Source organism: Neolamprologus multifasciatus, chromosome 2 (genome assembly GCF_963576455.1).
Source record: "Neolamprologus multifasciatus chromosome 2, fNeoMul1.2, whole genome shotgun sequence".
Taxonomy (NCBI): Eukaryota; Metazoa; Chordata; class Actinopteri; order Cichliformes; family Cichlidae; genus Neolamprologus; species Neolamprologus multifasciatus.
This window is the reverse complement of record NC_140440.1, coordinates 27,776,343-27,800,407: the sequence shown is the minus strand read 5'-3', so window position 1 is coordinate 27,800,407 and position 24,065 is coordinate 27,776,343. Positions and strand designations below refer to the sequence as shown.

General features: G+C 37.7%; 1 protein-coding gene across 3 annotated transcripts in view; it reads left to right on the top strand.

Moving 5' to 3' along the window:
- Window positions 1–24,065, top strand: part of spock1 (SPARC (osteonectin), cwcv and kazal like domains proteoglycan 1) — a 106,790-nt gene that overhangs the window by 47,108 nt on the left and 35,617 nt on the right. For 2 of the 3 annotated variants that reach the window (XM_085133933.1, XM_085133929.1), the window contains exons 3-4: window positions 7,843–7,888; window positions 17,670–17,750. In XM_085133933.1, coding sequence (XP_084990059.1) covers window positions 7,843–7,888; window positions 17,670–17,750 — 127 coding nt within the window. The remainder of the gene's footprint in view (window positions 1–7,842; window positions 7,889–17,669; window positions 17,751–24,065) is intronic. The other variant, XM_085133943.1, reaches the window with a different exon arrangement.

Here is a 24,065-nt window from a genome sequence, read left to right as displayed (position 1 = left end):
TCATTTTATTTTCAGTTGTATGGCTTTAAATCCACTTGAGGTGATATAAATTGTTAATGGAAGGTCATTTAACATTTTAAATGCAGAGATTAGTTTGTTTGTTTTTTTAATTTGTTTTGTTGATACATTTGTATAGTTTGGAGAATTGTAAAATGGTTTGATTGACTTGATTGAAATGTTAAATACTTTTGTTCTAATAACTGCAAGATTTCAGTGTGAACAGGCTTATCGGTTGCACAGCTCTTCACTCTAAATCAATGTGTTGCGTTTCCAAATGTGAGCATGTAGTATCTAAAATTTTTGTAAAGCAAATCTGCTGCCTCTATTGAGCATTCTTCATTCCTGCAGTACAGTAATCTGACGCAGTGTATCCCTGAAATCCACTCGCTGCTCTGTGCTATCTGTTCACAAAGCTCATATATCAGCTTCACAAGGCACTGATCAGATCCCAGATCAGTCCTCGTCTCTAAGTAGAATGTTGCCTAAGGAAAAGAGCAGAGACTTGGTGGAGAGGGAAAGGAAGATGAGGAGGGGGAGAATTAGAGACTATGGGGAAAAAGATGAGGGTGGGAGGATGGGAATTCGGCAAGGTTCCAGAGCCATGAATAAAATGCATAAAGTACACAGTAAATTTTTAATGCTGTTTAGTTTCCACTGAGAGGCCAGATTTGCATCCTCATCCCCTGATTATGACATCTTCAGTCAGCACTCCAGGCTTGGCATTGCCCATTTTAATGTTAATGTGAGTGTTTGCACAAATTCACTATTACCCGCTTGTGAGAATAGGCATATACACACACATACACACTCACACAAAACACACACTTTTCAGAGAAGGTTACTTCTGCTGAGAGAAGCTAATCGGGCTGAAACCATTCCCACTTTGGTTCCTTCTGTCCCTTTTCTTGTCACAGACTTCCTAAGGGACCTCCTATCAGATAATATCAGGCACATCACATTAAACTGAGAAAAAGAAAATGAGCTGACCTGGTGAAGTCCTACTAGACTGACTGTGAGGTCATCATAACAGTGAAAGACTATTTCAGATCTTCCTTAGAAGCAGACCAAAAGCACTGTTTTTGTAGCTTTAATAGTTCCCCCTCACACCGATAGCCTACAGGGCGCTTTACAACTGGCTCACCAAAGGATTCAGTCTGGCTCACTGGATAATCTGTCAGAGCCTAACAAATGAAAAGACAGCTTTTATTTACTTAGTCAGTTTTTGCACTTTGTGTTTTAAGTTGCATCTTCATATACAGTGCTGTGAAAAAGTATTTGCCTCCTACCAGATTTTGTCAGTTTTTTCCATATTTGTGGCTCTTACATGTTTCAGGTGATCAAACTAATTTTATTATTACAAAAATATAATCCAAGTAAATACAAAATGGAGTTTTTAAACCGTGATTTTAATTATTAAGAGGAAAAAATAACCCAAACCTAGCAGGCCATCTGTGAAAAAGTAATTGCCCAACGTAATAAGGTGAAAAAGTAATGAGGAAGGGGGGTATATACTTTTTCACAGCGCTGTGCATATATCACATTGGGTTATTTACAGTCAGTAACACTAATGGTTTTCATTTGTTTTTCTGCAGCTTTGGTAGAACCACTATATTTGTTTTCTGTACCATCTACAATTTGGAACTCCTCTATATTTTCTAGTGAGACAAATTTTACCTGTGGCTAAAAAAAACAAAAAACAAACAAAAGTTCACACCAGATAAGAGCGTTAACTGTATCCAACAGAGGACATATGATTGTTGGGCTTTTCTCTGTATCTATGAAGGGCCTTGAGGCGACATTTGTTGTGATTTGGCGCTATATAAATAAAATTGAATTGAATTGAATTGAATATCGATTCTGTAGACGAAGAACAAGATTTTTGGTGCTGGAGGCATCCTGTTTTATGTCTACTGTCTGCTCGTAGTCCAAGTTCCGTTGATTGATAATGTCAGACTGTCTAAAAGTAGTTAAACAGTATATGTCGAGCGTAAAAGACGGATTGCTTTTGCAGCAATGTGGTTTTATTGAATATGAAGACTTTCATAAAGTATACTTAAATAAAAAAAGGTTTTCTAGGTTGCTATGCAATGGCTATACTTAGTCAGCTTGTATGGATCAAATTGGGGTGCATACAGCCCAATTTGATTGTAAATGAATGTGACATCCTCGTGTAGAATAAACATTGAGGTACCATGGCAATACAAAAGTCAGCAGCCCACAATTACTTCATGATTGTACAATAACTAATAAAATAGAAATGACATTGGCAAAGAATGAGAATAAAAATCTGGTGTCACACTGGTGAAACAATTCTCAGCCTTTAACTTTTATATGAGCATGTTCACAATCCCATTTTTTATTGTTGTTATTGTTGTCTTTGCTTCACTGTGTTTCTCCTGTTGCACCATGTATCATACTAAGCTTGAATATTTTATAGCAGAGTCAGCAGAGCTCAGTACATTTTAGCTGTGACCCCTTTATAATATTATGTTTTTCATTTGAATACCTAACAGCTATCCCATAAAAGTCTCCTCTAAGTCAAGGGTCAGATGGGGTGAACTGCCAGGGGAATTTCTTTTGCCTCCACAATCCTGTTGAGAGACTTGTTAAACTGCAGTTCTGCAGCAATTTACACTGTGACTAACTGACAAATATCCCACTTTTCATGCATTAAAGTGTTTATATGCCACCTTGATTTCTCAAAGTACTCCAGTTAGTACTGTACATTCAAAATGAGGTACTAGAAACTTTCAGTACGTAATATATGCAAAAAAAAAACAAACATATTCCTGACTGAAATCTGACTTAGAGATGAGACCCAGAATAAACAGCACAGTCATACATATAAATGTATTACCTACAATATCCTAATTTGTTGTTTTCACTATATCCATTGCATTGCCTCATTGGCATGGTGCCCCTTGTCTTTCCCTGGGAAGACAGTTAAAGCACTGCTGCTACATTTTAATGTATCCTCTAGCTCCTAAGCTTAATGAAACTACTCACTGCAATTTGAACGTGTTTGCACAAAATCATGTAGTCAGTTAACCATAATTAAAATAGAGGTGGTAAATAAACTGTAATATGAACAGGTGTATAATAAAAGAATCCAATTTTCAGTGACAGCTGTTATGCTACATTTTTAAATTGATTTTTAATTGAACACCTCAAAAAAGACTTAATTACACAGATATTTTGTGTGAGCGTGTGCGTATATGTGTGTGTCAGAGCTTCTGCAGTGTTCACAAGTTTGGACACAACATGGTTAACAGGTTTTTTCATGACACTCGCTCCTGAAAGTTCCACCATCACCTCCAACAAAGACGATATGATAATAACGACACAGTTTTATGTCCTTGTAATCACTTTAAAGGGTTTGAATGACATTGGGGCAGTGTCGCAGTGAGCTAAACAGCCAGTTAATGCTTTTGAGATGAGCACAATAAAATATTAATGGGGGTCTTGGGCAAGGAAAGGTCATCACTGTGACTGAAGCTGAATAATAAGAGAGCTAGTAGCAACACAGTGAACCTTAAGTGACACCAGCTAGAAAACAGTGGAGGCTCTTCTCGGGCAACAGCAGCTCAGCTGCTGTCCTCTGTTGGATACAGTTAACGCTCTTATCTGGTGTGAACTTTTGTTTGTTTTTTGTTTTTTTTAGCCACAGGTAAAATTTGTCTCACTAGAAAATATAGAGGAGTTCCAAATTGTAGATGGTACAGAAAACAAATATAGTGGTTCTACCAAAGCTGCAGAAAAACAAATGAAAACCATTAGTGTTACTGACTGTAAATAACCCAATGTAAAGAGGCGCTATAATCCATCATGGTGTTTGTGTGATTTTTTTGTACACAGGTTTAAGAAAAGAGAAAATACTGTGACTTTAACAAAAATAAGAAAATGTCTTGAAGTTTAATCAGGTTATTTATTACAGATGACAAGTTAGCTTCTGGATTATTTGAAGAAAAGTCAAAATAACTACATTTTTTATGTTTTCCAGACCACTTTAAGTGATCTTAGGGCAGGGATGTCAAACTCATTTTACATCATGGTCGAGATACAGCCCACTTCGACCTTAAATGGGCCAGACCAGTGTAAAGATGTTCAATTTATGTTTAACTACACATTTAATCCCTGAGATATGTAAAAAAGTGCATGATACATGATAAAGAAATGCTGCTATAGTAAATCAAAGAATTATAACTCTTAAATTGTAAGAAATAAATGTGTGAAATTACATGTTAAAATTAAGTTTATTAATTAAAAAAAGTTAAGATGTAAATGATGCAAAGTCCAAAATCTACTCCTCCTTCATGTTTTCCAAAGTGTTGGATTTGACTCTTTTCGAGCTCGTTCTCGCTCCTGGTCCTTATTTTTGGACATCCCTGTCTTAGGAGAAAGAAGGGATTTAAAAATAAACTTTTTCAATCGCTTTCAAAATTTTTGTTCATCTGAACTAAATGTCTATAAGGATTTAATCTAGCTGACCATCTGTTTCAGTGCATTAAGATATGTCCAGCAAGAATGGGCTCTGCGTGTGAGAAAACTAGCCCCTCAACAGCATTGTTAACACAGGCAGCCAACAAAACATGAAAGCAATCTTCATTTGATCATAATACATTATTTTGCTGCTCAATGACTGCTGTTAGTCAGAGAGCAGCTTGCGTACCGACCCTTAAGTCTACTGACTACCTCCTATGTTTTTCCCTGACCAGAAGTCTCACTCCACTCAAAAATGTTGTTAGAAGAATCAAAAGAAAAGCAAGCAGCTCGTCGTCTCCTGTGCGTTCGGTTCCCATCACAGCAGGCCAAATTGAGTTTAGTGAAAGAAAGAAAATAGAGGACGACCCATCTAGCCTTTGGCTTAGTTTGTTCACCAGACCACTTACCCCACTTGTTTCTGTCTTAACGTCATCATATTCACCAAGAACTTGCCTTACAAGATCTTATGACTACTCTTAAATCCCAGAAGATTGCACCCATTTACCCAAAGGATAGCATCCATAGAGATTACATAAAGCCTATTAAAAGTCAGTGTCCCATGAATATAATTATGAAGCTATTATTGTTACACTGAGATGGTTACATATTATTTCTTGGACCACCCTGATTTTTACAGATTCCACTGCATTTCAAAGCTGCTGCTGCTGTTGTTTTTGCATGTCACTTTAGCTGTTTTTCCTCTCAGTTGGGACTGGATTTAGCTACAGCATCAATTAGTTAATGGACATTTTTCATCTACAGATTAGATCCAGATTAAAACAGTAAACCTTTTGTTTAGTCTCTGTCCCTGAAAATTTTACATGCCCTCCTTTTCTCTCTTTTTTTCATATGGCATTTTGGCATTTGTAAATAAAATAAATAATTTGCTGCTTTCTTCTGCGCAAATTCCGTGCCTCTCCCTCTGTCTTTCTTCTCTCCTTTCCCTTATGCTGCCCTGTTACTCTGCGTGTACAATTTGGCCTCAATGTGTTTCAAATTACATGCCACATCAAATAAGGCTATCTCATAATGCTGCGAGCGCTGGTGCAAGTGTGCGGGTCCTTGGGTATTCCACCACCTTCAGATTTGTATTAAATGAAACTCTAGAGTTCAACTCAGTATTCAGAATGAGTAATACAGGGTTGTAATACATCTGATAGACATAGCATACTGTGCCATTATCACTGACCTTTCTTTTCTTCTCCCTCCCCTCTATTCCTTTCTGTCCTCTGCAATCATCTAAAGGAAGCAGAGGTAAGTAGAGTCATTGTTTTTGTAACTGTCATTATTTTGAAACACATTGTAGTTCTTTAGTAAAGTTTTAGTGCACTTACAAACTCCTGGATAGGTGTTGCTGATTTAATTGCACAGCAGGTTAGGTGGCTAGTCAGGCATAGTATGTTATAGTCCAGCATATTAAAATTCTGCTGTTGTGCTTGTAGGTTTCACAGTCTCAAGCAAGCTTACTATGTTTCAATGAAGTAAACTGAATTAACCTGACTTTGCATTACTGAGGCTGGGTTATGTGGGCTGTCTGTGTTCATCCCAAAAATGTTGGCAAAGGTCATAGTTACGCACTCCATAAATAAATAAAAACTACTAGTTATTTTGAAAAAAAATAATCATAATAGTAGCATCCAAAAAGAAAGTTAAATTTAACTATGCATGTGCATGGTTGTGTATCTATATTTATTTATTGTGTGCAGTGTTTTTTTTATTTAGAACCTGGAAATATCTGTGCATGTCTGACTGAATGACTGGTCTGGTTTAGCAGTGTGGTTGAGGTTGTATCACTGTCCAATGAACGGGAAAGCTGCTCAACGGTGAAGACACTAATAATGCTGAAACAGAGCAGGAGATGTGGACATAAAATAAATGAAAGAAAATGATGTGAGGACATGATTTAAGTAAGCGCCTAAGGGAGAGACTAATTAGGTTTCATCTCCTGATTTCAAACTTCTGCGTTGGCTCAAATTTTGACAGTTGTCATTTATAGAACAAGGACTGTATGAGTGGGTCAACTGTCCATTTTCACTGGACTGTTCCATATTACTGATACTAATTTAGTCTCTCTCACTTTTATACTCACTCTCCCTCGCTCTCCCTATAACTCAATAACACAGGAGATAGAGATCCTGTTTTCACACCCAGCAGGTTCACAAATGTCACTGACACAGGCTCACTTCCTGCTGACACACATATGGTTCACCCAGGGAAATCATTTAGAAGACACCACCACTACACACCTCTGCGTGCATATATGTGTGTGTATTAGTACTTTATGTAATATTATTATCTTTATTATTAAATATAAACTGAATCTGACAGGAGGGGTCAACTACAGCTCTTCCTTTAGGTACCCACACATGGTGTCTTGGTAATAAAACTGTTATAATAAACTAAAATGTTGGTAAATCTAAATAATTGAAAAATGCCTTCAATTATAAAAAAAACAAACCCCAAAATTTCCTTAAAACCCTAATAACACAAACGTTTTAGTGTGTTGTAAGCCGTTATAGTGTATGTTAAAGCATAAAGTGTTTACGAAAGTTCAATCAAGTACAAATATCCGTTTATGCTTAACAGATCAGATGTTTTAAATGCAAATCTGCTGCTTTTTCTACAAGTGGCTACTCCAAAAGGACACCACTTATACCACTTTTTCCTTTCATCTATATGTCAGACCATTCTTTGTTTATTTTTTACTTACGTAAAACACATTACATGACACTAACAAAGTCATCACTCTACCCACAGTGGGCTTATTACTTTAATTGCTCTACACAGCAGAAGATGTCTCTAACAAGGCAGGAAATAAAATTTAAACTTGAACTTGAAATCTGCTCTTAATTGAACCAATGTATCAAATAGCATTAAAAAATCCAAATCCCTTATCAACTTAACTGAATGAAGCCAGTTATTTTTTTTTTATTTGAATATGTTCAGTTCATGAAGCTTTCCCTTTAACTCTAAACAAAACTGTAGTGAACAAAGACTTGTTCAAATAGAGTCATGAAAGTCATATTTGACCAGTGTTAATTCATAATGGCTGTTAAATGTTATGCTGCTTTGTTTGCTCTTTGGAGCATATAACCTTCTTTACGCTCGAGTGTTCCTGCTGCAAGTTTCTATTTACATTTGTGCCCTATTTTATTATCCGAACAAGCTCATACTGTACATATGTTCTATTGAAATCAACAAAGAGACGAACAAAAAAACAGAGTAGAATGGAAACAGGATTTCTCAGTAGTGACATTTAGTATTTGGTTTGTCACTTTCTGTTCAATAAAATAATCTGTCCACTCTTCACATGTTTAGTTTTTTTCATAACCCAATCGCTTCTGTTGTGTTTCCACTCAGGATGACTACTTCAAAAGCTGGGCACCTGCAAAGTCTCTCGATCAAGGTGAGTTTTGCTTTTTTTGTGTTACTATAAATGTTTGTATTACTGTAAGCTGTATGTGAAACTACGGGTAAAAATGGAAAACTCCACTGCTGTTTTGAGTTCTAAGTTGAGTTCTTAGTCATTTTTTTAAACTAGTAAATGATGCCTGATGCTGTACCTTTTACCGTATACCGTATTATGTGTCTAATAATCCAAGTAAGCCAATCAGAAAGTCTAAGAAACATTAAATACTGGGAGTACTGGGAGAGATTTGTCAGATTTTGTCAAATTCAACAGATATAAAAAGTGCATAGTCCTCAAATTGAAGCTATTGCAAGTAGTATATTTGTGCTAAAATGCAGTATAGTATATTTAACCTTCTTTTAGCACACATACAGTCATGTCCAAAAGCAGTTTTCATAGTTTTTAATTCTATGTAGTCCAACCCATGACACTACCTATGAATACCTACCTTTAACTACCCAATAATCATCTTTTGTATAACTTTATTATTCCCTCTCATCATTGTAGAGGAATTTTTCAGCCATTATCTTGTAGATTTATTGTTCTGCTTGGGATCACGGTCCTGCTGCATGACCCAATTTGGACCTGCGTAGGTTTAGCTCTCAGACAAACAGCATCACATCTGACTCTAGAATACTTTGGGATACAGAGTAGTTCATGGTCCACTTAGTGGCTGGAAGGTGTCCAGGTCCTTTAGCAGCAAAACAAGCCCTGCTTTACAGCTGGTATGAGGTGTTTGTGCTGATTTTTTTGTGTTTGTTTTTTATCAAATGTGGCGCTGTGGTCAAATCTCCACTTTGCTGTCATCTGATGAGCTTTAAAAGAAACTAAATTAAACACTGTGTTTTGTCAACAGCACCCCAATAAAAGGACCCAAAATCAGGATACTCAGAGGCTACGTAAAAGACCTAAATCATAATCTTTAATTGAAAGTTAGACATTGATTATGCACAGAAGATGAAACAATGAAGAAAACCAGAGGCAACTATTAAAAATAAAACCATAACACAGTATGTAGACATTGTAATAAATATATAAATTGTTTGATAAATTAGAAATTAATACTGAAGGTCATCGACAAGTAGAACTAGTTCAAAACCAGTAAATGTCAAGTGTTATAAAGAGATAATTTACGTCACTGAAACGTTATTGTGTGACTTGTGTTTGATGTCCACATTGCATTTACATGTTACCTTTGTATTTTAGCATTTTTCAGTAAAGATGCTAGAAGGTCTCTGAGTTGCACTGTTGAGTGATTTGCTGCCAACAACCTAATAATCTCCCTTATGTAATACTCTTATTGTGCAGACAAAAATCCCTTTAGTTTATGTGTACTCATCTTTCTTTTGTCTTCTAAAAGCAAGTCTCCATAATGTGATTTGCAGCATTTTAGCATGAATGCATCACAAGTGGTGTCTAATTCTTAAAGTTAGGGTTGTTCTGCTGTTTTTTTGACTGTGTGCATGTGTCTGGCCAAATGTTCTTTCTTTTGCACTGTACGTGCTGCTTATGGACTAGTATGGCAATAATGCCAAGTCCACTTTATCAGTCACAGTCAAGTGTGTAATGCTCTTAGACCCCCAGTAACTCTTGACTAACCTCAGTTATTACAAACACTAACTCACTTTCATTCACACTCACAGTCTTGCTTTACTTGCGTATGCAGACGCACATACACACTCTCACACCGAGGCAGTTTGTGGGGTTAATTGGACGGCAGCTTTTTGAACAGCGCACCAGAAATCTTGCTACCACTGAGCTTGTTCTGTTCTTTGCTGGCTTGGTTTTGTATATGTAGCACAGTAACTGCAACTCTTCAGGGAAAGACTTGCTGAGCAGGTTTATCTGGGCCAGCTCCTCGTGGATACTGAGCCTAATGAGAACAGCCTTGCCTCAGTGCATCAAATTTTGGTGATACTCTAGTTTCTCAGAGATAAGTAAAAACAAAAGGTAAACAGAGCTTCATTCTCTTAACTAGGGACTCAGTGCTTGCTGCATTATGGATATTATTCTTTGTCCCAAAATCCAGGAGGAGTGAGGCCAGATTTAGGTGCTAAAAGAATTATATACGTGGCCAAAAAAAAAGGTACTGTAGTGCCACAACATCTGTGTCACATTTCTTTCTATACCTGGAGGCACTGGTTTGATTTAACCTCTCATAGGATTCAATATTGATGTTGTCAGCTGTATATTATTTGCAACATCTTTCACCAAATTAGGCCAGAGACCAAACACAATAAACACAAGAGTGCTTCATTTCTCATTTCATTGGTGCTGACAGAGTAAACCCGAAGAGAAAGAACACTTACTGCACTGGCAAACTAAAGACATTCAGCATCTGTGTGGTTACGCATGTACACTCAAGCGAGGTGTTACTCTTTACTTGCTCGCATTTGGCTCCTGGTAATTATACCAGGGGTTTTAATTTTTATATGTCCAGCCATTCGTTTAAATTTAACCAACAGGGACATACTAGAACCAAAAGACAGATGGAAAAAAACAAAACAAAAAAACCCCAAGGTGTAGTTTTCCTTTAATTGCAACAAGAGTCAGTAAAGTTCACTGATTACATCATTTGTCTTTTACCATTTGTTACATTTTGTTTCGAAAGTGCTCCTTGATGAGAACACTAACATCAAACTGTCCACTCCATGCATGTGCGTCATTCGGGTTCAACACAGCAATGTGACATCTGTGCATTTATCTGGAGACTCATTGGGTGCAGCTGAAGCGCAGGTCATATTCATGCCAATTAAATACTGCACATACTTTTTTGTGCCATATCATTTCTCCTGCAGCGCTGCACATCAGCTGCAACATGACTGCTCCCCTGCTGCAGAGCTCGAAACAGCCTGCCCTCTCTGCACTCCTTCAAACTGCACTCTGCAATTACTCCCACACAAACAGCTCAGCTGGGAGAAATGGATGGCTAAATGATTAGGCACCAAATAAGTATGAGGAATCAATCTAACAATCTGGTCCTCTTTTGGGAATATATGCTGTTATCACGTGCTTCTTCAGTCGGTCCAATTTTCACCCAGCTGATACTGCAGGCATTTCATTCCTTACTGTAAACTTCACCTTTGAACCAAATCAGAGTATTGGATGTGAATGACTCATGATCTAAGCAAAACTGACTCATCAACGATCTACAATGTTTAGTATTCAGAGGATTTTAGTTTTACTTTAAGTTTTAAAATGAGGAATTAAAGTTGCCTAAACTGAAAGGTAGACAATAAAGATTGTAGGTAACGCAGAGTGAACGTGAGGAACCACTGCAAAAAAAAAAAAAAAATGTACAAAATGATTAAATCTTATATAATCTAATGTGTGTGGTCAGATCGCTAATGATACTGAAATGACATGTGCGACCACAGCACTTGATTGGAGGTCAGCACAGGAAAAACAATACCGTGCACCTGCAGGTTTCACTTTGACTAATGAATCTCAGGTCGTCCTTGGAGACTAATCAGCAGCAGAAAGGTTGATTGGGGGAAAATCCAGTCCCTGATGAATCACTCTGCAATTAATGTTCACCTTTGTAGCATGGGTAGCATGGATGAAATTAGTGCTATCACAAATGGCTTGTTTGTAATGCTGAGTGATCAAATCCACTGGTGCTAAATCTGTTTTCCAGACATGCCGTGCCTACTCAGTTCCCACAGATGAGTAGTTTTAAGGCTAAATGTTTTTTTAGTTCAAAAGATTTCAAAAAACATTAAAATCAGTTACTAGAATTAGGATGGGACAGCATTGTTGATAGATTTTGCATGTAGTCGTGATTTCCTGTAGCTGTTTGCGTATTTGTTGACAGTAATATTTTCTTCCTTTTTTCCTATCCAGTGATAGTATGATTTTCATTGTGTTTTGCTGTTAGTGTGCCTTTGCTAGTGCTGTAGTCACACGATACAAGGCAATGCTCTCCTCCTATCAAAGATCAGTTGTACCAGCCTCACATTGACAGTTGTATTTATTTATTTTTAGGCAGTTAAAAAAAACTGCTGAAACTGAAACCTAAAATCCCACAATGCTTCCTGGGTCCATCTTACATATGCTTAGATCAGCAGTACATTAACTTGTTTCCATGGTGACAGTTCATTGATCTGCCTGATTTCTAGTCATGGATGAACTGTTTTGGCTTCTTTACATATCCCCCCAAAAAACTGTGTCCATTTAAGGATACAGTGACACAAGCCTAGAGACCAGTGAGTGACTCCCTGACAAGGGACAAGGCAACAAGAGAAAAATGTGTATTCTCCAACTAACTGCAAAGTGAGATTTTATGTACTTCTTTGCACTTAATTTCAGCAAACAATTTCTTAAATCTCCAAAGCTCCAAATCTATTGTTTGCATGTGTTTAGTACCTCACTGGCGGTTCTAACGCTGCAAAATTGGAAATAGTTTTTGATTTTTTTTAACCTGTTATGTATTGTATAAACCCATTTTTAAATTGGCTAGATCATATAGATGTTGGTATCCTATAGCTAAAAGTAAACATTCAGCTCCTCAAATCTCACAAGTCATTTTTCTGCAAGACTAAAGTAGTCACAAACTTAACTATTTAACTTTAGGTTAAGTTTAAGGCAATTTACTAAAGCAGTTGAATTCTAATTCACTACCTTTTCTTTAAACATTACCCTCATTTTGTTTTGTCCCTTCAATTTTATTTGTTCTCTTTCATATTTTCAAGATAATTTCCCTTTTCTTCCGTCCTTTTCACTTCACAGCCCTGTGTATCTGCTCATTGTTTCTACAGTTTTCTATTATTTCTGACGTATTGAGTTCATCACAAATTACATAATATTGAACAATGGGTTACTGTTAATCAACATGCCACAGTGCCGTAAATACACGCGCACATATGCAGTTAAAGCCTGTGAAAGTTCATTGGTTGCTTTATTCATGCACCTTTAATTAATTTTTTAAGGAATTTGGTTGCTATTCTTATATTTTTGTGCATGTGCTCTTGTAGTCATGACTATTCGTGCTCGTGTTTTATCAGCTTATTTTATTCTTTAAATGAAATTGTTAAAAGAATAACTCACCAACAGAACACCCCTCCTGCTTGTTAGTAGTTCATTAATTTTAAAAAAAATTTTTATCAGATAACATTGAGTTGCTAACAAGTAAAATAAATAATTATGATAAAAATTTTATTAAAATAGTTCTTAGAAAAGTAAATGAGAAATGCAAATTTGAATTTGCAAAACAAATAATGTTCTTGATCAAAATGCACGTAGTGTGATACACAAAGATAGGAATTAAGTTTGCAATTAAATGTGTCTTTAAAAAGCAAAATGTGGAAAAATCCCACACAGCAATTAAATGCTACAACCCTTCAGTCTCCCTCGTCCATGTGCCCAGATATTTTGCTGTGCATGAACTTGTTTCCATGGTGACAGTTCGTTGACCTGCCTGTTTTCTAGTCATGGATGGTTAAAAACTGTTAAAAACTGCCTCTTTACGTGTTGCACTTAGTACAAAATTCTACAGCCCTCTGAGGAGGTAGGGTTGTGTGGGTTACACTGGCCTGAGTCCCAGACAGCTCAGCTCATCCTGTAGGTGGATTACATAGACATCTGCTATACTCACATCAGGGCTTATGTTTCATAGCATGCCAGAACGGCCCCAAAATGGCCCAGGAACAATCAGGAAGAGGTTACTGAATATGAAACAAGATAAATGTTTTACCACAGAAGCCAAAGCTCATGTTATTAAAACTACAAAAATAACTAGCCAAAATATTCTCAACTAAAGTTTCTCTTTCCAGAGTTTTAACAAAGATTGTGTCTAAAAATAATATTTTTATTGTTATTATATTGGTTAATTAGCTTCTTTTGTTAAGAAAAATAGTTTGAATTGATGTTTTATTTTGACAGGTACAAACCCGAAGCATGTGTTTGTAATTACTAGCACAGTTAATCGGTTATCAGAAAGGTAAATAGACTCACACTTCTATAATGCTTTCATACTGTGTTTGAGCCACTCAGTGTTTTGTCACTACAGGCCTCGTTCACTTATTTACACAAGTGCTTTTTTCTGTGCCTCAGTGCTTTTAACTGGATATTTGCACGCACTCACACTGATAAATGCATCTGGGGCAACATGCATACTATAGGTTGAACCACCAGCCTTCAAAGTGATAGGCAACCTGCTCTATCTCCTCAGCCATAGCTGCAGAATATTTGTAGCATTGCTTTCATAAACTTTAATTTACAGCTGAGAAAATTCCATCTCATAAAGAATGTGAGTTTGGTTTTAAAAAAAAAGTACTTTTTATTTTATTTTTTTGCACCAAGGGTGACAGTACAGAGGCATATGAAGTCAGAGACAAGCTGGAAGACATGCATACACTTTAATTATTGTTGTTTTTCAAGCACGACTGCAGTGACCTGGAAAAAGAGTGACGGCCTATTACAGTGATTAAAATATCAGCCATGTCCTGACATTTACATTTAATTTTGTAGTTTAAATTAATTAATTTTGTAGAAAAAATACATTCTGTTAGAGAGTCTCAAATATGGATCACACGTTTTTGTATTTACATTAATTTAGGCATGTGTTTTATTTCTTTTACTGAAACATTGTACTAACCAGTGTCTCAACATTCTCTCGCCTTGTTGTAACACACTTAACCATGTACCACGTGTACCATGTTTCAACTTATTACATATTACTGCCCGGTCTTCAGAATCCATCCAGTTAAACCTGAATCCTATATGCCCTCCAGGGCAGCTTAGACTTCTTCCAAAGTCAGACTGAATTATTATTTATAACTTTCTACATGTGCATTAATTTCAGTCCCATCAGTAATGGTTGGAGAGTTGTGCTTAACAGGCTTTTCAGCCCAAGTAGACAGACAGAGAGATGAGAGGAGAGGAGGAAGAGTCCTTGGAAGAAGATAACGGATGTGCTGTCAGCGAGACCAATGGTAGAAACAGTATTCTGGTTATTTGAATCTGGCTTCCTCCGTATGGGCTTGCCCAACAGATTTGTGAGCTTGTTATTGCATTGCATTATCCAGAGAGGGGAGTCAAAGGGAAGATTACAAATGCCAGACAGGGCTTCATTATCACAGCCAGTCCAGAGGAGCACATGAGAGTCAAACTGGCACCGAGATACAACTAGAGGATGCAATACAAGCGCAGAAAAAAAACAATACAATTCAAGTTGTCAATTTTCAGGTGTTTGCTACTTGTCTATTCTTATTAGTTTACATAATGAATTAGTGGTTGCTATGGGGACCGTTTTGGCAGCAGAACCCAAAGTCGTTTGTGAAGCGCTCGGGTTTGGCAGTACCTGCGGCAAACAAAGCCTTGAAAATCTGGAGCTTCCAAATTGCCAATCGGCCTGATTAGACATGACACTGCGTTTTCCCAGCAGATTGTTCGTCGTTGTTATATATTTCATCAGCTCTTTCTCCAATTCACTAAGTCGCAGTCTCTCTGAAGATATTCTGTCTGTCAGTTCCCATTTCTCATTGGTCCATCTTTAATCTTCTGTAACTCTGTCACTGCCTCTTAATACATTCTCATAAACCCGCCTTTGATCTGCGCCTGGAGGAGCTAAAAGAATTAGAAAGAGGGAAACTGATAAGAGACATATAGGACAACAAACAGTCGGCACCTCAGCTCTGTGTATGAAATGGAGTGTGTGCTGGAGCAAGAACAAATATCTCATTTTGGTGTAATGTGCGAAGGGTTTGTTGCTCGCTCACCAGGCGTTCTTTAAACATTGTTTACCGCTCTGATTTTAATGGCTTGTTGGCCACATCATAAAAAATGACTCAATATCCACGACCCTCAGCTCAGCCCTTATCTCGCTCTTTCAGAGGAGTGAGCTCTCGCCGCGTTGAGCCTCGGCACATAAAAGGGATTATCAACGAAAAAGCACACATACATGCTACACTGATTTGAGGCATACACAGCAAATTAACCAGTCAAATACGCACACAGTGGAGGTAATCAATGATACCTGGAGCCTGCTGAGATGCAGAGGAAGTAAATACACAGTCACACCGAGGGTATTGTTAATTTAATGAAGAGACAAAGCCAATCATAACAACAAAGCAATTAAATATCTGTGCAGCTGAGATGGAAAGACGTAAAGGTATGGAAGGCGCTAAAGCAGTGATTAAGAAAGAACAAATGTCAGCAGACCACACCGAGTGGAGTGAATTATCACTGCCCCCCGCCACCAAAATCAACAACAAAATTAAGTGAACTGCAGTTATTTGAACGGTGCTGAACAAGCTGTTTTCAAGGAGAGATGCGCACAGTAGTAGATCACGCAGACAGAGAGTCGAGTGAATGGGTGTGTTGTTGTTTTGATTCTGTCCTTCTTGCCCCGTGGCCACTAGAGACTCTGATGATAATTGTAAATTATAGGATAAATAAACTTCAGAGGATATGAGCAGGCAGTTGTTGCAAGCGATCATAGCAGGAGCCCTTGAGCTAAACGGCAGCACGCAAAAGTGACAGTGGCATCGGGGAGTATCGGGAGGAAAAAGGCAGGGGAGGATACAAAAGATATATAGACATGAGGCCTACAGAGAACACTTGAGAGAGAGTGTCTGCAGAGAGGATAACTCAGAGATAAGAAAGTTTTCCCATAATGAGGAGGAGAGAAAGTCTGGCAAAAGGGAGAGAAGGGAGGAATAATGAACAGAGGGCATATTGACAAAAGTTGGACTAAGTTTTGCACACACACACAAACACCCACACCCTCTTTCCTGATCATTAAATACACTTCGTGGTCAGTCCCCACTCAAAAGTCTTGCTCGCTAATAAATACTGGAGATGGATGAGTTCGGAGAGTTAATCATTTCTGGGTGTTAATGTCACAGCCTACAGATAGACATGACAAACTCCCTGTACCTCAGTGTTTGGCTGCTCTGCTTCCTCCCTGAGGTAGTGCTGCCACTGGCTTCCTTCCATATGGGATGTTGTAGTGCTGTGAGTGTGTAAGAGCGAGAATAGTGTAGCAATTACTCTTTTATAATGAGAAGAATTCTGTCACTTTGCCTCTCTGCCAAATTTGCCAATGGATTCTATAATGTATTTCTGGTGATTAAGAGGCATTATGTGAGGAAATACTTCTGGTCAGGTTGTAAATTGATTAAGCTAAAACACAAAGTGGGAGTGTAAAATATTGGCACACAGTCGCATTTGCCTTCTTTCTGAGAGTTTGACATGTTTGTCTATTAAGTACAGAACTGGAGATGAGGGGAATTACATTATAGTGGGGGAAATAATTATTTGATCTCCTTCTGAATAATTACGTTTTCTCTCTTAAAAAGAAACGAAGTGTCTCTGATTTTATGGTAGTTTAATTTAAATGAAGAGAGATAGAATATCAACCAGTTTGCCAGTAAACATGGGAGAAGGTGCTGTTGAAACCAAAACTGAGATATCTGGCATCAACTCCACAAGGCATCTTTGGGGGAAGAGATGATTTCTCTTCCTGTGTGTGACCTCGAGAACACCATTGTGGGGATGGTGTTCTTTAGGTCGTATCACGGAGATGGAAACATTATGCTTTGAGGCTTTTTTGGTTCAAAGATGGGGCTGTGTACTGTAATATTATGGACGAGAACCTCTTTCCCTTAGCCAGAACACTGAAGATTGGTCATGAATGGATTTTCCAGCACAACAGTGACCCAAAACATACCACCAAGGCAACAAAGAAGTGGCTAAAGAATATTGTAAACTATTACTTTAACCATGCAAAAGCATTCTCTAATGAATTTGTCTTATTTTTATGATTTTTTTAATTCAGAGCGAGTGGCTGAACCTGGCCGATATGGAGACCCAAGAACTAAAGCCCACTCTAGCTCGGCCAAAAAGACAGTACAGGATGGTGAGTTCTTATTTTAGTTTGTTTAGTTTGTTTTTAAATCTATGGTAATATATGTTTTTCTATTGCTCCGGGTACTCTGAGCTACTTTGAGCTCATACTTGGTTGATACCATAACAATCCTGTCCTTGTAGATAGAGTTCATTTGCCTATTCGGATTTAGCTGACTTGCTGTGTATGTATTATTACTATTACTTCTCATATAGCTATACAGACTGATCACAGATTATAAGGTGCTTTGTGGACACACACTGATTTAGACAGTAGACTGTGGCATTACTTTACATTGAGCTTAAACTGGTCTGATGTGTCTGCTGAAATTTATGAATAACATCGGATATAATGCAAAAGTGTTTAATTAATTTAGTTCCCCAGCCCTGTTCAGGTTGATTACAGAGATGCCATGGTGGTAAATAAAAGATAAATAAAGCTAATTGCTTCATCTGAACTAGATGGATCACTGCATATTCACACAGAATAATCAAACCTAGCCTCTTTCCTAACGTATAGTAATTTCAAGGTTTGTCTTCAGTACTAACATGCAGTTAGATATATAATACGTTGGATGCAATTTTTGCAGTTTTTCCTCTGTGCACCACCACAGTAGATTGTGAATAAAATAATTGTGCAAAACACAAGGTCAGTTTGTTTCATAATATAAGAAGTGCTCCTATGTCCACTCGCCAGAAGGTATTGACAAGGCATAACCACGAAACTCACAGAATCATTTCAAGAGCATGCACCAGGGGAGCAAGTTGTAATGACCATCCTCTGAGAGTGCTTGTTACGCTGTGTGGAGGATTTGTTGTGCTACCAAAGATGCACAGTGCACCTTAAATGACAGAGTTGCAAGGCAGAAAGGTAAACATGTGTGAATCTAAACGCAAACTGAAATGCATCCTTTCACCGACTACGTGCTCTTTTCTGTTTGTTATCCAGTTGCACATATTTTTATCTGTAATTCAGTGCGAGATAAATAACACGGTAACACATAGTAATCCGCACTTTCTACGAAAAAGACCTGTGATGTTGCGAAACCCTGGATACATTTTCAGTACATTTTCTGTGAGTTCACACAGATGCATCTGGACGTCTGGTTATTTTTAGTTATTTACAGGTTCTCTTGTGTTTGATGTCATCTTGATGATGAAAGCAGTGTCACTGTATAACAATGCAGTGCTGCGTATCCTAAAACATGCTTTTGATTGGCTATACATTAGCTTCAAAACAGAATGATCATGGCTGTGAGTTGTAGGGCCCAAAAAACAAAAAAAAGTAAAGTGATTCACTGGTGCTGACCCTGTATGGACTACTGGGAAATAAACTTCACGGATTTCCCATTTACATGGAGCACAATATTTATTTGATTTACGCACTTTATGCAAAGTTGATATAAAGGACACGTTATTTGGCCATGTTAACTGCTGTTTGTGTAATTTGTTTCTAGGAACAATAATAAGATGGTGAGATTAGTTACTAATAACAGGAGAGGAGACGAGATAAAAGCAGGGGAAAAACTGGGCTATATCTGTGTGAGATTATCCATGCTTGCACACACACGTGCACACAAACACACACTTCAGCTTCAGATTAATGAATGCCACAGTCTAGGACAGTGCAGAAACATTTAATTATCTCTGACACTGAAGGGTGAGGCAAGAGGTCAGATCTGTCCTCTGTGCATGTGTGCATGTTTGTGTATTCACGTGTGTGTGTGTGTGTGTGTGTGTGTGTGTGTGTGTGTGTGTGTGTGTGTGTGTGTGTGTGTGTGTGTGTGTGTACAAAAAAAAAGGACGAGATCACAGTGTGTCAATGAGCCAAAAATCACACTGTAAGTCAAGCTTGTGGTCTTTCATTGTGACCTCTCCTGAAATTGACTAAAGGTCAAGCTGACACAAGCTACTTGTCTGGCAGCGACACATGGCCAGTTAAGTGCCTTGGGGATCTTTTTAAAGCAGAAGAAAGGAGACCACTTGACATTGTACAAGCATTAAAAAAAAGGTTTTTCCTTTTTTTAAAAAAGAATTCTAGAGTGGATAAAATGAAAAACTTCCCCTCCTGAATAGCTCCTTGCCATTCAAGCATCTGGTGCCCACAGGTGTAATGTCTATAATCTTTCTTTCTTTCTTTCTTTCTTTCTTTCTTTCTTTCTTTCTTTCTTTCTTTCTTTCTTTCTTTCTTCCTTGCATTGCTTTGAAGAAAAGGAGCAAGGAAATTACAGACTGCATTTTACAAAACTGCGTAATGATGCAGGGCTTCAAAATAAATGCAGATGCTTGTTCATCACAGGTTTCATACTAAAATATTTTTAAAAAAAAACAAAATACATTAAAATAAATTTTGAAGCTAGATTGGAAAAAGATTGTGACAAACATGATGGTCCCCAGAGGATGAATCCCTGACTATTGTGCCAGAGAAGTTTGTACTTCCTTGAGGTTCACATTTGTGATTTTGAGGGAAATGGCTTATCTTTGGAGTCAATGGACATAATTAGCAATCCATAGGTCCCTCAGATTATATTAAGCTATAAATTATAATCCACCATCCTGTCAAAATTCTACTCTGTGTGTTACATTGTTTTTTTTTATAAATACTTGATAAGCTGTACAATAGCCTGCTGTACCTAGATATTACAGACCTGAACTGCTGAAGTTATCACTGCATAGCTATATTGCCCAATAACTTGGTTTAACAGCTGTTATCAGCAGCTTGCTTCACCTGACGTCCTGTTTTTATTTTCTCAGCGAGGATGCAACATGACCCCCCAGCTTCTACATCTAGCATTGTTTGAACACTTTAAAAGTGTGTCTCCGTTCCAAACTAGACAATTTCATGCATACTCTATGTTATTTTTGCCGTCTTCTTCACACCAACAGTAAAAACTATAAACATGCTTCAAGCAAGACAGGCTAGGTAGCTTTGGCATTAACTTTGTTTCATCCGTGACTATTAACAACTTCCACCAGAAATTAATGTCCTCTAGTAGGCATGTTGTCCTTAAAAGCATCTTTGTGCCTTTTCTTTGAAGCTGTCTTCAAAGACTCTTTGATTATTTTCTTTCATAGTGTCCTTTTAGAATTGTTTTGCTGCCAGCAACAGCTTCACAAAGCATCCTCTTTTAGGGATTTTCACAATAAAGTGTGTATGTGTGTGTGTGTGTGTGTGCATATAATGGTTGTTTGGCAGTGATGAATATTCAGCTTGTAAGTGATAGTCAATAGCCTCTCTCTCTGGATATTTTTCTTCTGTAAGCCAATGCGGTCTCTGACATTCAAACTGTAACAGCCTGTTTATCTTCTCCATTCCTCAGTTACATCCACAATAATATGATTTGCCCATGTTTTCAATAATTAATTTTCTGGATGGTGATTCTGCTCTTTCCCTGTGCTGTCCCAGAGGCTCTCTGTGCTTGCTTTCATCTCTCTATCACTCCTCTCTGACATCCCTTGCTCTAGAACCTCTTTGAGGCCAAATAGTAAGATCCTGAGGAATGTTCACAAAGCATAGAGGAAAGATTTGAATCTCCTATTGATATGTTTGTCTATCTCCCTCTCTTTCTCCCTGTCTTGTTTTTATTTCTAACCCTCTAAGGCAAAAGAGAAGAAACACCTTTTTAATTAGTGTATCAAAGCCTAAAAGCAGTGCTCATATTTCTAATAAGAGTTGTGAATTTGTCCTTTGGGAATGTTTTTTGGAGCTCTTGTTTATTTAATTTCAAGCTTATGTGTTATTTTTTAAAAAAAGTGGTTAACACGTTTACCTAGCAAGTCAAAGATCCCTGGTTCAACCGCAGGTGGAAACACATCACTCGGGGGTTGCGTGAGGAAGGGGCCTCTCATGTAAATATCTGCCATGTCAAATATGCAGAGCTACCTGCTGTGACCTCTGGTGAATAAGGGAGCAGCCGAAAGTAGCTGTTTATCTGAGGAGCACAAACAATGGCGAGCAATTGAGAACAGAATGGATAAAGGAATATACACATCCATACACAAAGGTTACTAAAAATATCTAGCTGACCCATGTAAAGCTCAACAACAATTAAATTGAGGTCATGGTCTGTTCTCTGGCAGGGCTTGCTGGGATTGTGGCCTCTACTATTGGACTCTATCTTTATTACCCAATCACTGCACTTCACCCTGGCATTCATCCAGTATTAGAGGACACAAGAGGAGTGTTTTATCTTCCACCGCTTCTTTTCTAGGAAGTTTTACCTGCCTCTTAAGGAACATTAAAGTTTTAAAAAGGGGGACAAAAAGTTCTGCGAAGACAAAAACGTAAGCAAGTAGGGTCATTTACTGTCAGCTCTAATTGTGATAACATTTTACAGCCACAAGTACAATGTGCTTTTCTGCCAGGAAGGGCTGCAGCAGTTAAATAGCTACAATTTATGTATGGGATTGGATCTCCTGGAAAATGAGGAGACTGAGGACATTAAACCTCCATATCTGCAAGTTTCATTTTTAAATAATGACTACAAGAATGTCATCACTTTACTACAGTTGCCAGTTTTTATCTCATGGAAAAAAGCAGGGAGTTTAAAATCACTGAAATCCTCTTCCTGTATCCCTTTGGGCATATTCCTCTAAACCAGGGATTTCAAACTTTTGATCTGTGGACCACAAGAACGCTTTGCAAAGTGTGAAAATTGCAGAAAACGAGGGAATAATTTGGAGCAATTATGGCTGAAAAGGTAGAGCAGGTTGTCCACTAATCAGAGGATTGGTCAGAGTGTCTTTGGGAAAGGTACAGGTTCCTAAAAGCATGTTCATCAAAAGGGTTTGTGCTGAGAAAAGCACTGTATGCATAGTAATAACTGCTGGGTGGATAAAAGTAAAAGAGAACTCTAAAAAAGCAGTCTGTTTACCTTTTTTTTTAACTTCTCCCTGTGCTTTAAAAATGCATAAAGTCATGAGTTTGGTTTTCCAAACTATTGCATCTGAGACAGAGAGGTCTGAATTATTAGCAGCATGCAGGTAGTACTACAATCTTACAATCTTCTTACCAAAAGAGACATCCCCCATGGCTTGCCATACAACACCGAAATAATGTGGTTGAGCCAAGAAACAGTGCCAAGCATTTCTTTGAGTTACATCAGCAGAGAGTAGTATCACAGCGGACTGAATGACTGTGGAAAAACTGAGACGTATTGTTATAATTGGACACATTTCTTAAGACATCAGGAAAAGTTAATTATCGTCTGTTTTTATAAGCAAATAAATCATTATGCATCTAATCTATAGTGATTTGAAATAATGCTTATAGCACTAGAACTTACTAAAATATGACAGATGAGTATGAGACCCACTGTTATCAGAATCAGAATCAGCATACTTTATTAGTCCCTAAGGATTTGGATATACATAGAACACACACATGTATGAAAAAAAAAATATATATATATACTGCATCTTTAAAAGCTTGCCATATAAGCACAAAGTGAATCACTACAGTCATAATTCAATTCTTTTGTCAGTTATATGAGAGCTGAAAGATGGTATTTGAGATATACTGTAACAATATGTAACATAGTGAACAGAGTGATGGAAGTATTGGGTTTTATTATTATGGCTTCTGAAAATTAATGCGTGAGGCATTTATTAAAACTAGAGTGCATAAAAGACGTGCCGCTTAGACAAAACATTAACACAATGATTTATGTGTATGCTGAGAGCTTATTAATCTCTCACAGATAGACATATATGGATATTATTTATACACGATCTTAAAGAGGGTGACTTTGATCCTAATGTTCACTCAGTCGAGCTTATCTTTCCTACTAAGATGCAGCACAACATTTGATTTCAGCAGGGAATGTGTTCTCTTTTATGTGTTTGCTGTGCTCTCTGAGCGTGAGCTACCAACCAGGGAGTATATTGATCCTCACTACACTATATAAAAGCAGATCTGACCAGATGGGAGTGGGGCTGATGTTGGGTTTGCAGTGTTCAAAGCACTACAACAGCCATGCATTGTTTATGTATGTGTAGGCCAAGAGATTCTCTCAGATTATTAAAAGTCGTAGAGTTTGTCCATTGAGGAAGCTCAACTTTGTCATTATTGTACACTTTAAAACGCTGAAGTCCATGGCACAAGCCCCACAAACTAGTGTTTATATACAAACAATGTTTGTTAATGACAGGAAAAAAATAAATATGCCAATCTTGAACTCAAACGGAGGGCATTTGTTAATGCTCTGCAGGCATCTTGTGCGTTCTTCACCCTCAGCTACAGCTCTGCCAGCTCTTCCATCTGTCTCATCCCAACAGACTGGTAACCCTTCACCCGAGGGTAATCAGTCATCCCTACATATGGCCAAGG